General features: G+C 38.8%; 1 protein-coding gene across 5 annotated transcripts in view; it reads left to right on the top strand.

Annotated features, from left to right (window-relative positions):
- The window catches only part of PLCB4 (phospholipase C beta 4), a 382,360-nt gene that overhangs the window by 322,614 nt on the left and 45,103 nt on the right, over window positions 1-14,643 (top strand). For all 5 annotated transcript variants that reach the window (XM_036322572.1, XM_036322576.1, XM_036322574.1 and 2 more), the window contains 4 exons: window positions 2,621-2,711; window positions 4,459-4,554; window positions 9,979-10,073; window positions 13,561-13,596. In XM_036322572.1, coding sequence (XP_036178465.1) covers window positions 2,621-2,711; window positions 4,459-4,554; window positions 9,979-10,073; window positions 13,561-13,596 — 318 coding nt within the window. The remainder of the gene's footprint in view (window positions 1-2,620; window positions 2,712-4,458; window positions 4,555-9,978; window positions 10,074-13,560; window positions 13,597-14,643) is intronic.

Below are 14,643 nucleotides of genomic sequence, written 5' to 3' on the forward strand. Positions count from 1 at the left end.
TGGACCATCCAAGGGTTTTGTAGGGTCTGTGAACTCATTGTAATTGCATACAATTTTTTTAATATAAACATCCCAAGAGTTTATCACACTTTTACAAAGATCCATAACCCCTGTAGTTAAAATCCACTGTCACAGATCTTATGAGTAGCAAGACAGCTAATGGACAAAGTATAAAACGAAGCACAGTAGTAAAAGTTTGCTCCATTCTTTTTTTTCTTTTTTTATTGTTTAAAGTATTACATATGTCTTCTTTTTCCCCCATCGACCCCTCCCTGGCCACTCCCACCCCCCAGGATAAGCCCCCACCGTCCCAGTATCTGTGTCCATTGGTTATGCTAATATGCATTCATACAAGTCCTTTTGTTGATCTCTTACCACCCCCACCCCCACCCTTAACACTCCCCTGCCTTCCCTCTAAGGTTTGATGGTCTGTTTGATGCTTCTCTGTCTCTGGATCTATTTTTGTTCATCGGTTTATGTTGTTCATTATATCCCACATAATGAGTGAGATCATGTGATATTTATCTTTCTCCGACTGGATTATTTCGCTTAGCATAATGCTCTCCAGGTTCATCCATGCTGTTGCAAATGGTAAAACCTCCTTCTTTTTTACAGCAGTTTAGTATTCCATTGTGTAGATGTGTACCACAGTTTTTTAATCCACTCATCTGCTGATAGGCACTTAGGCTGTTTCCAAATCTTAGCTATTGTAAATTGTGCTGCTATGAACATAGGGATGCATATATCCTTTCTGAATGGTATTTCTGATTTCTTTGGATATATTCATAGAAGTGGGATTACTGGGTCAAATGCCCCACTCTTGACAAGCAGCTGATGGGCCCAGACATGGTAGCATGAGGTGGCAGTAGAACATGACAATGGCTGACATGAGGGAAAGTGCTTCATGTTACCTGTGAGCAAACACATCCAGTGGTTGAACAATGAGTTTTTTTTCAGAAGCGATCTACGGGAGCAGAAAAAATATGCAGGAGACAAGGATATTGTATCCTTTGCACCCACCCCCTGATTCTCTTCAGTTTACTGAAGTCACAGCTCCAGGCGCCCTGTGCATGTCCATGAGCTGTGTCCTATTTCTCTGCATACTGGCTTGCTTTTCAGCTGACTTCCAGTCTGCAGCTTTTCTCCCAGGGAGAGCTCTGGTCACCAGAGCCTGCTCTGTATACGGGTGAAAGGCCAGAAGTGCCAGAGAATTAACACCCCCACCCCATGCTCCCTCACTCTTCAGAAGGGATAACTCCGAGCACATGTTTCCCACCATTCCCCAGGGTTCCCCAGCAGGGTCGCTGTCCAGTCACCCAGAGTGATAACTTGTCTGAGAACACACTCTTGATTGGCTGCCTGTCTCCTTTTTATCACTTTCCTACTCCTCTTGGAGTGTCCTGGGGCAGCCTCCCAAATAAACTACCGGGGCATTAACCCTAGTCTCAAACTGATTCAAGCTAAGAAATATCCCTGATTTTTTATCTCACTTTTTTGTCACCTAGGCCCTCTGTTTATTTTATTTTCCAGTTGGGCTAAGGTGCTTGCTTTGGGGGAAAGACCAGTGTGTTCTCTGTGGAGTTATATGCACACGCCTCAAAGGTGTTATGAGAAGCATAGGTAATGGAAATGGGAATAAGACTTGCTCCCTGAATCAAAAAGCTTCCGATGGTGGGGTTCGGTGGGGGTGTAGGACACAGGACACAAATGTAACAACATAAGTAAAAAGAAGGTGGCCTATGATGTGTGGAATATTTATCGGAGATATCCAGGTTCAAGAGAGAGTGCTGTGGAGTGGACCAGTTTACAACAGGCTTCCCAAAAGCAGAATTTTAGCAAAGTGTTTCATTTGAGGAAACACAGACATAGGAATGCATAGTGCCTTGCATATTAAGTAGTATGAAAATTAGTTTTGAAAATGAATGGATGCCTGAATGGATGGATAAGAGTGGGTGGTTAGTGGGTGGGTGGGTGGTTATATAGATGGATGGATGGGGGAATGGATGACTAAGTTACATGGATTAGAGGTAATACTAGAAGAAAGGGAACTTCCTTTGCAGACATAAATCCAAGCAAATGAAACCATAATAGAGGTCAGATTTCAGTAATTAAGACCACTCCGTTCTTGTTACCCTTATGGAACCCACAAAACTATAGTCCCAAGTGTAGAGGTTGGGTAAGACTGAGAAGAGAGGCTTACTGTGCCATCCAACACTTGGAGGGACCGGGGGAGACCTTATGGTTGGGAAAGCCAATTCTGACCTAAGTGGCCACAATGATTCTTTGCACTTAACCAGATATTTAAAAAGGGTGAAGCCTGAATTTGGGCAGGAATTCCTTCCCTGACATCACCCCAGGTCAGACCCAGCTCCATGGGAGAAGGTGGGGCAGCTCTGCATACCCTGGAGGTGGTGTGGAGGTCAAGTTTGCCACAGTAGTCTAAGACAAAGTTGGATATGGTGGGTTAACTGGGATTGGGGAAGGAAATCATAAAACTGTGCTGACTGCCATCTAGTGGATATGAGTGCTATAATTCACAGGCCTCTGATCATTCTGAGCTGGGAATGAGAATGGAGAAGCACAACCCATCACTAATTCAGCCTTTTCTGTTTTTCTGTAGCTTGAACCAGGCAGGCCCTTGCCATCCCCCAATGACCTCAAAAGAAAAATACTCATCAAAAATAAACGGCTGAAACCTGAGGTTGAACAAAGTAAGTCAAATACATGCATCTATGATGGGTGCATACACACCTTGTGTGTTTCAACAATTCAGCTGTTTAGGATGCAATATGTTTTAAAACCATGGATTGGGGGGGGGGGGGGTGTAGTTGTGATGTTACATATTTTCATTTAAGTTGCCACATTTTCATTTAAGTTTAGTTTCTGCATCAGTTCGTTTCTGCAGTGGGAAAAGCATATTCATATAACAGAATTTGAAGGGGTCCCAAGGAGAAATAAGAAGAAAGCGGAAGAGGCATTTTCAAATTTATCAAAATATAAGGAACTAGCATTTTGTCATTTTATATGCTCTAAACTCCTTTTGAAAAGTTTTCCTTGCACTTTGCTCATGTGATACATACATATCTAGGGATCCTAGGTAAATGTGAAAGTGTGAATGTATATGTGTGCGTGAATGTAAAGAGGTAAAGAGAAATGATTTTACAAAGATATCTCCCCCTGTATTTTCCTAGAATATTATCTTTCAACAAATCTCTTAGTTCAATATATTAGTAGCATCAAATATTGTATGGTTGCATTGTGTTTTTTCCATAGGTAGTCTAAATTAACATTTTAATTGTATTAATTATAGGTTTCTTTTATTACAAAAGCAATGATGCTATTGGAAAGTGAAGACAACAAAAAAGTATAAGAAACTAATAAAATAGCACTATATTATATATTTTACACATATATACATATACTATAGATGCATGCATACATACATGCATGTTTAGACATATGCATACATTTTAACAAAACTAGGATCATGTGAAGTGTACTCATTTCAAAAATTATTTTTAATTCAACCAAGTATATTTACATTTAGTAGAAGGTAAATCTACATACTGACTTTAATTTTAATGTACTAGTATGAAACACAATGCAGAATTTATTGTGGTATATGCGATCCTTTCACCAGTCCCAAGTTGATGGATTTTTCATTACTATGAAAACAACAATGATAAACATGCCTGAATACTCATTTTGTACATTTGTGCAGCCTTCTCCTTGGAATCAGTTTGTACAGTTATAGTCAGTTGGTCAAAGCACAGACACATTTTATACTGTGATATATCTTGTCTTTCAGAAAAGTTGTACCTAGTTATACTCTCACTATAATATGCAAGACAGCCTGTTTCCAAGCCCTATTCTTAATGCTCGCTGTTGGCCATTTTTATAGTCTGGGTACTCAACACTAGAAGAAAATGATACTTCAATTTTTTATTTATATGTCTTTGAAAACTAGCTTCTTTATCATCATTTATGATTTCTCCTTTTTTTCCATTTTTAAAATTATTTTGTCTTTATCTTACGGACTTACTGAGGGTTTTTATGTATTAGGGTAATAACTCTGGTTATAGCAGTGGCAAATACTCTTTCCTGGAGTTTGGTCATTCTTCAATGTGCATGTTTCTTTTCTGTCACTTCACCTGAATTGTCCTCCAATCATGGGCTTTTGTTATTAAGACTTAAAAGGAATCCTTCACAATGACTGAGCCCCGCTCTCACGCCTCTGAAAAGTGGGCAGTTCACCCATGTTCTTCATCATGTGTGTAGAGTCTGACTGTTGTATGTTCCTTAAGGTCATCCACCAGGACTGGTTGAGACAGAGGCCTTAGGAGCATAGCCCAGAAGAGCCTAGACAATGCGTTTCTTTCCCTTTTATTTCCTTTTCAGTGTGAATCTTAAATCCTAGGCTCTATAAGTGATTTAACATCCAGCACCTTCTCCTTCTAGAACAGCTCGAAGCTTTGAAAAGCATGATGGAAGCTGGAGAATCTGCTGCTCCAGTTAGCATCTTAGAGGATGATAATGAGGAGGAAATAGAAAGTGGTAAGTTGTGTGTTGTTGTTTTTCATTTACATGTCATGTCACAAAAGTACTTTTTAAATTAAAAATTGAATTTGTCTCAGTGGATTCTTTTATATAATGTGACATTTTAATTCTTAATAGTCAGGTCTATGTTCATGCACCAAACTTCATCTTTTGGTATTTTGGGGTATTTTTCCAAATAGTGTTACTTTCCATTTTCTTGGGCACCAGATTTTAGTTACTTAGTCATCTCCCTTCCTATTGTGCAATTCACTCAGCTGTTCAGCAGAAATTCACAGCCAGAGACTCTTTAAAGCCCTTGCTATCAGAGGCAGGGGTTGGAGTAAAAGGCTATTTGCAGTCCTTCCTATAAACAAACACAGAAACTTGTTAATGATGATAGTAATAAGGCAAGTTAAAAGGACAGGAATGTGAGCAAAGAGCCACAAGTAAATGATTGGTTTCTGTGCACACACAAAATGAACTGGAAACTCAAAGCCAGTTTTAAAATTCGAATTCCTTAGAATAACCAGCTCACTGGATCTGAGCAGGTAGATAATTTTAGCAAAGGCAGCCTTGCTTAACATATTTGAATATTTGCTATTAGCTTCTGCTTTACTTTGGCCGTATGGGAACAACCATAATGTAGTTTTAATGGGCCTCTTGAGAGGTGTGGGCTGTTTAGAAAGTTATTTGTTCATTATGTAGCATGAGAACTGATTAACGAAATAATTTGGACTTGCACTGTGTATCTGTTGGTTAGACAGTGCCTTGGATTTAGAGAGTGGCTTTGGGCTAAATAATTTAGAAATACTTATCCTATGTAATAAAAGCCTAATATGCTAAGTGTCCGGTCATCCGGTCATCTGGTCATCCATTAAACCAATCAAAGCATAATATGCTAATGATATGCTAAGCCCTCTCAACCTTTCCCTGTGACATGCACTGACCACCAGGGGGCAGATGCTCCAACTGATAGGTTAGCTTGCTGCTGGGGTCCGGCCAATGGGGACTGAGTGAGATGGGCCGGGCATGCCCTGAAGCCCTCCCGCAGTCCCTTCCCGGCTGGCCAACCTCCAGAGTCTCTCCCCGGACCCGATTGTGCACCGGTGGGGTCCCTTAGCCTGCTCCCTCTTACAATCCGGGACCCCTCAGGGGATTTTGGAGAGCCAGTTTTGGCCCCATCCTGCTCAATGCAGGAGCTACCCCCTGGTGGTCAGTGTGCTCCCACAAGGGGAGCCCCTCTCAGCCAGAAGCCAAGCTCATGGCTGGCGGGCACAGTGGTGGTGTCAGGAGCCTCTCATGCCTCCGTGGACATGCTAAGGATATCCGACTGACAGCTTAGGCCCGCTCCCAATGAGTGAGTCTAAGCCGTCAGTCAAACATTCCCCAAGGACTCCCGGACTTCAAGAGGGTGCAGGCCGGGCTGAGGGACCTCTCTCCGCTCCCCGCATTTATGAATTTTGTGCACCGGGCCTCTAGTATATCAAATAAACATATACTTGTTATATGTTTATATACTTGTTATGTAAATATCTGAAATACAAGAGTAGGAAAGTTTGATATTATAGGTAAAAACTTGAAAGATATAAGAATTAACTAATCTTATTCATAACCCCTTAGTAAGTAAAGACTTCTAACTGTGGTCTATGTTACACATGCAAACAGTGGGTTCAATTTCACTCCCAGAGAAAAGTCAGGATGACTTACTTTTATATGCTTTATATGGCAGGGGAGATCTAGAAGGCCAAAGATATCTGATATTATTTAATCAGTGCCTGCTATGCTTACCTATTACTATGTAACACATCACCACAAAATTTAGAGGCGTAAAACAACACTATTATCTCCTCAGTTCTGTGGGTCATCTGGGCTCAGGTTGATAGTTCTCCCTAAGGTTTCTCATGCAGTTGCCCACAGATGACATCTGGGGCTGAAGTCATCAGAAGGTTCAGTTGGGCCAGTTGTCTAAGATGGCTCACTCACATGGCTGGCAGCTGTGTCTGCTGGGAGCTCTGTTGGGCCTGCTGAACCAAGCACCCCCATGTGGCCTCTCCATGTGGTTTGGGCTTCTCACAGCACAGTGGTCCTGTTTTTTTGTTTTGTTTTGTTTTCCAAGAAGCAGAAAACAGAAGCTGCTAAACTATTTAAAAGCTACACCTGGACCTGGGACGTCATTACTTCCTCTCTATGCTATACATCAAATCAGACTTAGTGCCCACCCAGGTTCCAGGAGGTGGGTGCGCAGGAAGGTCACATTGTAGAAGAGCAGGTGGGAAGGCAGATGTTACAGTAGCTGTCTTTGGAAAATAGTCTACTGTAATGTCTACTATATTATTTCAAAGTTTTTGCAAATAATAAACCTAAACAAGATTTAAGAATAAAATATTGAAAGAGCTATGTTCAAAAGTTCAGTAAAATACTTCCAAAATTCGAAAAGATGACTCTTAGATAAAAACAGTTTCTTAGCTTACACTTCATAGATGGTATTCAAAAACATGAAGGCATTACTAGATACTATAATCCAGTAAAACAAACTGCAGAATAATGGAATAAACTAACAAGACAAAAAAATAACTATCGATGTTACATCAACACTTTGACATGATTCCATAGCTGGTAAGCAGTGGGACTGAGATTCGATTCTAGAATTGCCTTATCTCCTTTTGTACCTTACAATTCTGCCCTTCTAATATACAGGAATACAAAGAAAACTCAAATATGCAAAATGGTTGTTAAAAAAATTTTAAGGAGAAAGAATATAACTGATGAAAGTCATAGATGTGAGGTTTTTTGAACACACACATTAATCTAAAATGACGATCAGTGTGATTCCACTTATCACCCTTAAGGGTACTTTCCCAACTTTTATGAATATGTTAATTATTCTTATAGACAAAAATATGCCTCTAGTGGCTCCCATGTTATTTCAAAATATGCTTGAGATTGATTAAATTTTAACAGAAATAATCATGAGGGATAGTATAGATGTAGGAAAGTAACTGAAAGGATAAAATGATTCATTTGAATTTCTCTTTAAAGGCATAGAGGTTTCTGCTTTACCAGTTATATATTTGATTCTTAGGTTCCCTCAGTAATATATAGTCATAGTCGGTCTACCAGTTGGCTGTCATTACCCTGACCTCACAGTATGATCTTACTATACCCAAATGACTAGAGTCTCTAATTTAAACACTTGGACACAGCAGGCAAGAGGAAACCAAGCATAGTTCCAGAGGGCAGGCTGCCTGGAGGCTGTAGAAAATAGCAAAGGCTCTCAGTCCAAGCATGTGCCTATTTGTTAGCCTGATTTAGATTCAGAAGGACACATGACTCCCAGGACTGTGAGACAAGCAGTGGGGAATATCAGAACTATACATGGCTGTACATATTTGCACACTCAAGAGATGATAACATTCATTCATACAACTCTTTTAAAGTAGTTATTAAATCTCTACTTGTATGAAACATACCCCTGAATTCAAGTAGTTTATATCTGGCCAGGCAAGTTCAACTAGAGATACATGAAATGGAAATTTAATAGTGATAGTGGGAAGTTTCAAAATCGTTTGTTATAGACAGTGGGTCATGGGAACCTAGTGTCACATTAAGACCATTGTGCTAAGAATCTGGAGAAATCTAATCCACATCTTACTCTGTGGCTTCACAACTCAAATCATATATCTGAATCTATTTCTTCTTCTGTAAAATGAAGATACTGGACTAGATTAAGACCTAGTCTAGCTCTTCAAATTCTCTTTTTCCTGCCCAAAGCCTATATGACCTACTGTTTTTTGTTTTGTTTTAATTTTAATCATCTGCCTCGAGAATATCCCCTTACTAGAAGATCAGTTCCACAAGAGGAGGGTGTGTCTCTATGGCCTCATCTTCATCCCATGCCAGAAATAGTACCTTGCTTTAAGCAGTCTCTCAAATTCCAAATCCAATATAACATCAGTTAAAAGACACCACTATTTTATTTGGACTAAGAAAGAAAAATGCTTTCTATGAATTTTAAAATACCATCAATTGAAGGAAACATTGCAATGTCAGTTATATTAAAATGTTGTGGGGGTGGGAAATGCATCTTTGAATCAGTGCAATCGTTTTACATTTACTCCTGTTCTTGCCTTTTGCTTTTAACATTTTAAACATGCTTTTGAAAAATAGCTCTAATTGTTATGGGTCTGCTAACCTCCCTTGTGAGGCCATACTCAGAAATTTTTTCACTGTTGTTTTACAATACGGGTCCCTCAAGGATTCTGGCTAGATTTTAAGCAAATTCTTTTCAGGGAATCATGGGAATCCAGATCTCACACCAGCATGTGAGACATTCCTAAGTCTTTAACCAGTTAACTACCACGCATCCAAAACGGAAACTATGCCCACATGCTACGATATTTTGAATTTAATTTAAAAAAATCAATTCACAATGAATATTATAAAAATAAATATATTACTCACAATTCGGGTGTTCTTGAATATTTTCAGCTGAAAATACTCACGAAAAATGATTTTAAAGGGCTGCCACTTAGGGAAAACATTTTTTTTTTTTTATAGATGCTCATGGCGTTTGGGGAAGATCTGTACAGACGCTTATGGCATACAATGGGTTAAAGAGAAATTCAAGTGGATTATTCTATCCTCTCAGTTACTTCCCTACATCTATACTATCCCTCGTGATTATTTCTGTTAAAATTTAATCAAATTTTTTTCCAATGAGTGATTCTTTTTTCCACTAATGGACTTGGGTGGGTACCAGAGTTCTTGTCACTTTCCTGGGCCATGGACCCAATGGGTCCGTGCCTCCTTTTACAGCCTGGGCCATGGACTGAGTGCTCCCACTTTATTTAGCCCCCACTTCTAGCTCCTCCCCTAGAATGAGCCTGAGAAATGACTTCAGAGCCTTTGAAACCTTAGCCAGGTTTGACAAGTGGCCTACAGGAGCAATTCAGCCCTTCCAAGCTCGTCTTGTTTCTTTCTTTCTTTTTTCTGTCACATAATAACTTGTGGACATTTTTGTCTCCTTTTTCAAAATTATCAAATGTATTTTCCTCTTCTTGTATCTTCTTTTTTTCTCTAGATCTCATGAAAGACCAAAATATAATTTTTATGAGTTACAGGTATTCTTGAGGTGTTGAGGCTTTCACTTTTAGGGTTAGTGTACGGGATGGAAATCATCATTCACTTAAGAATACATTATTAAGAATTAATCATGTCCAATACCATGCTAGATGCAAGAGAAAGAACAAATAACAAGATATGCTCCTTGTTAAGAGTTTAGTGAGAGTTTTATTTGAAAAAAATTGCATATTTCAATGTTCTCATTTGCTTTTAGCTTCCTTCTCCTCTAAAAGAGCTCATGTTCCCCCCAAGATGACAAAGAAGGTCTGATTGGTTGGTGGTAATTTGGCTTCATGGATATTTCTTTTGTCTTTCATGCAGTTGACCAAGAGGAAGAAGCTCATCCTGAATACAAATTTGGAAGTGAACTTGATGACTTGGGTCACAAGGAAGTTGTTGCAAATAGTGTCAAGAAGGTCAGCATTTTGGTATCCCCTTTATTTCATAGTTCTCAAGAGGCAGCAGCTGTTACTTATACAATTTTAGAAATGTAACCAACACAAGAGACTAAAGTAGCCTATAATTCCTCTTCTAAATCCGGTGGCCAGATTACTATCTGAACTCAGGATACACATAATATTAAGTTAGGAAAGACATTTAAATTACTCTTTAGCCATCCCTAGTATTGACTGCTACCCAGTATCCTTTAAACACTTTCATTTGTTGCATTGTTGTAGGTCAGTGATTTTCAACCTTTTTCATCTCATGGCACACAGGAACTAATTAACTAAAATTCTGCAGCATAGATATATATATATATATATATATATATATATATATATATATATATATATATATATATATGTATTGTTTTGAGCTGGCAAAAAAATAGGTATTGTGTAATTTTGATCAACCAGATGGCTGATGTTGGGTTGGCTATTGTCATTCTTTATTTGACAATCTAAAGGAAAAAAGGGCAGTGCCCCCAACTAAATAGTCAGGTATCACATGTTTTAAAAATTCCTGCAGCACACTAAATACGGAGACAATAACAGCAGCATCCTAGTGGCAAAGGTGAGCCTGTTGAAATCATTAGGAAAATGATCCCTGATCATCACAAGCAAGCCCTCATTACAAAAACCAGCTCTACTAGATAGATAGCTCATCTCCCTACTAATGTAGAGTAATCATAAAAATATTCCCATCTAGCCAACCACTCAGCAAGAAAAATACTTTTTGTGTACCTACTATGTGCCAGGCACAGTATAGGCTATAACAACCCAGAAAGGTAAAAACACACTTAGTCTCTGCCCTCATAGAGGGTATAGTCTGTTAGGAGTTTATAGGAAGAGAGTGGGAAATAGACAAAAAATAAGTAAACAGTCAATTATATGATTATAATTTGTGAAAAGTGCTATTATGAAACTAAAAGTGAGACTAATATGGAGGGAATAAGGAAACCAGAACCCAGAGGGTAAAGAGGAACCAGACATGCACAGAAATAGAAAAATAACTTTATTTGCAGAGGGACCACAAGAGTAACAACCAAGACAGTGTAACCAGAGTGAACTGAGTGAGGGGTAGAGTGAAACAAGATGAGATTGCACATGCAGGTGCGAACTAGATGATGCAGGATTTGGGAGGCCATCGTGAGAAACTCAGATGTTAATTTAGGTGAAATGTGAAGCCAATGAGAATATTTAAAGGAGAGCGCAGTGTAACCTAGTAGGAGCTTTTTAAAATCACTATGGTTACCATATGGAGAGGAGTTTAGAAGGAAGCCAGAGGGCATGCAGGAAGAGCAGGTAGGCTAGGCTGTCATACAAGGCCAGACCTCTGAGAGTTTAACGGGAGAGTAAGTACAGAGGATTGAGTGGTTCAGGATCTATTGAGGAAGCAAAAATGACTCATCTTGCTGATGGATTGAATGTGGGGAAGTGAGAGAGATGTGGGAGTGGAAAAGCAAGATGACTCTTTAAGATTTGTGTTTGAGGACTTGGGTAAACCTTGGGGAAGACTGGAAGAGAAAGAATTCAGGAGTTTCAAGTAAGACAGGCTGTTTGAGGCCTGTGAGATACTTAAGGTGCCTTCTAGGTGTTTACATAGCATTTACATCTGACCCTGGGTTTATTTCCTAACTGTATAACCTTGGTAAATTCTTTAATCTCTCAGTGACTTGGTTTCTTCATGTGAAAAATGAAGGTCATAATTGGCCCATGATGAAGAGTGAATTGGTTTAATATATGTAAAGAATGTAGAATGGTGCCTGGCACATTGAAACGTCTATAAAAGTCTTAGGATCATCTTCACCATTGTCATTATCATCATCACTAGCAACATCATCACTTGTATCTAGAACTGGAAGAGAGGTTGGGCTAGAGAGATAAATTTGCAGTTTAGAAGATATTATTGAAACCGTGGAAATAATTTAGATGCTTCATGGAAAGAGGCATAAATGGAGGTCCTATTGAAAGGAGACTCACAGAAGAGGGGCCAGTAAAGAATAGTAAAGCATAGCCAGAGAAGTGGGCGTGAACCCAGGCAATGAGAACAAGGAACCCAAGAGAACAGTGTTGAGAGAAAGACCGAGTGATTGATCTTTTTCCCTAGCTTTATTGAGCTATAATGGACATAATACATGGCGGGGCATAAGAAGTTTACAGTTGTTCATATGGAAAATAATGCAGTAATATAAGAATAAACTGTGTTTTATGTACTCACAAGTATAAACCTACTTTTGCCCCACCTTGTGTTGTGTAAGTTTAAGGTTAGTTAGCGCATCCATCACCTCACATAATTACCTTTTCATTCATGTGGTGAGAACATTTAAGATCTGCTCTTGCAGGACCTTTCAAGTATATAAAACAATTCTGTTAACTATTGTCACTGCTGTACATTCAATTCTTGGATCGTATTCATCTTATAACTAGAAGTTTATATCCTTTGACCAACAAACTGCTCCCCAGCCTCCTAGCACCTGGCAAAGTGATTGATTTTGATGATTCTGTTGAATAACTAAGCAGACTCAAGAGTGTCCACTGGATTGGGAACAGTGCCGATCTGGAAAAATGAAGTTTCAATGCAGTGGTGGGGGCCATTAGAGTAGGTATGAATGAGTAGAAACTATACTTTTGAGTAGCTTTGCTATAAAGAGGAGTAAGAAATGGGCTGCTGGTTAAAGGTAGCCTGGGGAGTCTAGGGGGTATTATTTTTAAGATGAATGAGCTGGAGTTTGCCAACTGTTGGAAATGGTGCAAGTAGAGAGGGGAGATTAAGTCTTGTAGGGGAGAGAGGGGCTAACTGCCTGTGGGATCATGGTGACTTGAAGGTGTGGTCTTTGATTGGAGCAAAGATTCTTAACTATTGAAGACAGTGGATGGAAATGCAGGTAATTGATAGGTACATTTGGCTGTAGGAAAATGGGAGGGTATCTGTCTGCTGAGCAAAACTGAAGGAATACTGCTATTATACCTTATCTTTTCTGATAGAGAATTTCAACTGCTCTTAGACTATTGGGTCCCTGCGAACACTCAGTGCTTACCTTATGCTGCTTTACTACATAAAGCCTTTATCAGTATACAGACATGAATGTTGAATGCTGAAGAATGATTTTTCATGCTTAGTGCCCTTTACATGTCAGGGGAGGTGACCACACTGATTATTTCCCAAGCCCCACGACTAAATCACTAACTAAATTACCATTAGGAAGGATCTAAATAGGTGAAAACCGTCAGCAAAGGAGGGAGACAGCATTAGAATGAGTTTTTATGCTCTATGAAACAGTATTTTTTCAGTACCTGCTCTTGTCCATGGCTATATGTCATTGATAAATTCCCATCTTAACAAATAAGTAGAATAACAAGTTTACCCATATTTATTTAAATATGGGCATATGTATAGCTGGCAAATTTGGAATTTTGCTCTTTAGAGACGTAAACAAATCATTTTCTTTCTTTCATTTAGGTTTCTGATGACCTTGAACATGAAAACAACAAAAAGGTAAGAAAATAATTTCCTGGTGCATTTTGTTTTCATTACGAGACACAATATGTGGCCTCCTAATATTGAACATGATGTTCTACGTGTTATTGCTCTTTCTTCCCCCTGCCCCATGGAATGTCCAGCTTACAGTTTATGGGTATAATATTTACATGCTTTTGATGCATCTAATTTTAAGAGTCTTTAATAGAAAGAAATAATCACAGCAGTGAAATGATTACATCCCAATGAAATCACAAAAGTAGGGCAGATGCATAAGATGATTTTCCAAAAAAATAAGTGTTTAGTGCATTTTCTTAGCTGGATTAGAGGTGTCATTCCTACAACAGGAGTACATGATCATCAACACATTGGCTTTGAAAATACAAATGACCTAATAATAATTGGTCAGCAAGTACATACTGTAGTGAAATAGAAAGGAAATCTTCATTCTGGCTACACTGGCCTTCTGAGAAATTGTTAATTTCATATTGCACACATTCTGGAAGCTCATTTGACATTATTAGATATTGACTTTATTGTAAGGAAAGGAAAGTTCTATTTTTAGTTTATTTTACCTTCTTCAGAGTTCCTCCTGATACCAAAGCAATCTTATTTAGTACATGTATATGGTTTATTACAATAGTGAGACATGGCAGTCACGGGCAGAAATTTGCCTTGTAATTTAATTCCCACACTTCAGAGCTTTAGACAATACTGTCTTGTTATCTATGGGTTCCTATCAGATTGGAGTAAGACCCTGTCTTCTTACTGTGTAAGAAGATTTTAAGATATTAAATTTGGACTAATTATGGATGAGTCTGATCCTAATCCTCTCCCAAGATTTTGTGAAATTCTCTTGTACTAGAATATCATAAGGTATTGGGATAAACAATGGACAGGTTGGCCTTTGATCACTGCTTTTTATGAACTAAGTAGCTGTGACTGAGTTATTTTAACCCTCAAGGCCTCAGTCTTCTCAGGTGGTCAGTGGGTAGGACTCTAATGTCTCCTACATGTGATTAATGCATAGTGCATGTAATAATGACATTGCAAGCAGGAGTTCAG

This window comes from Myotis myotis, unplaced genomic scaffold, assembly GCF_014108235.1.
Source record: "Myotis myotis isolate mMyoMyo1 unplaced genomic scaffold, mMyoMyo1.p scaffold_m19_p_9, whole genome shotgun sequence".
Taxonomy (NCBI): domain Eukaryota; kingdom Metazoa; phylum Chordata; class Mammalia; order Chiroptera; family Vespertilionidae; genus Myotis; species Myotis myotis.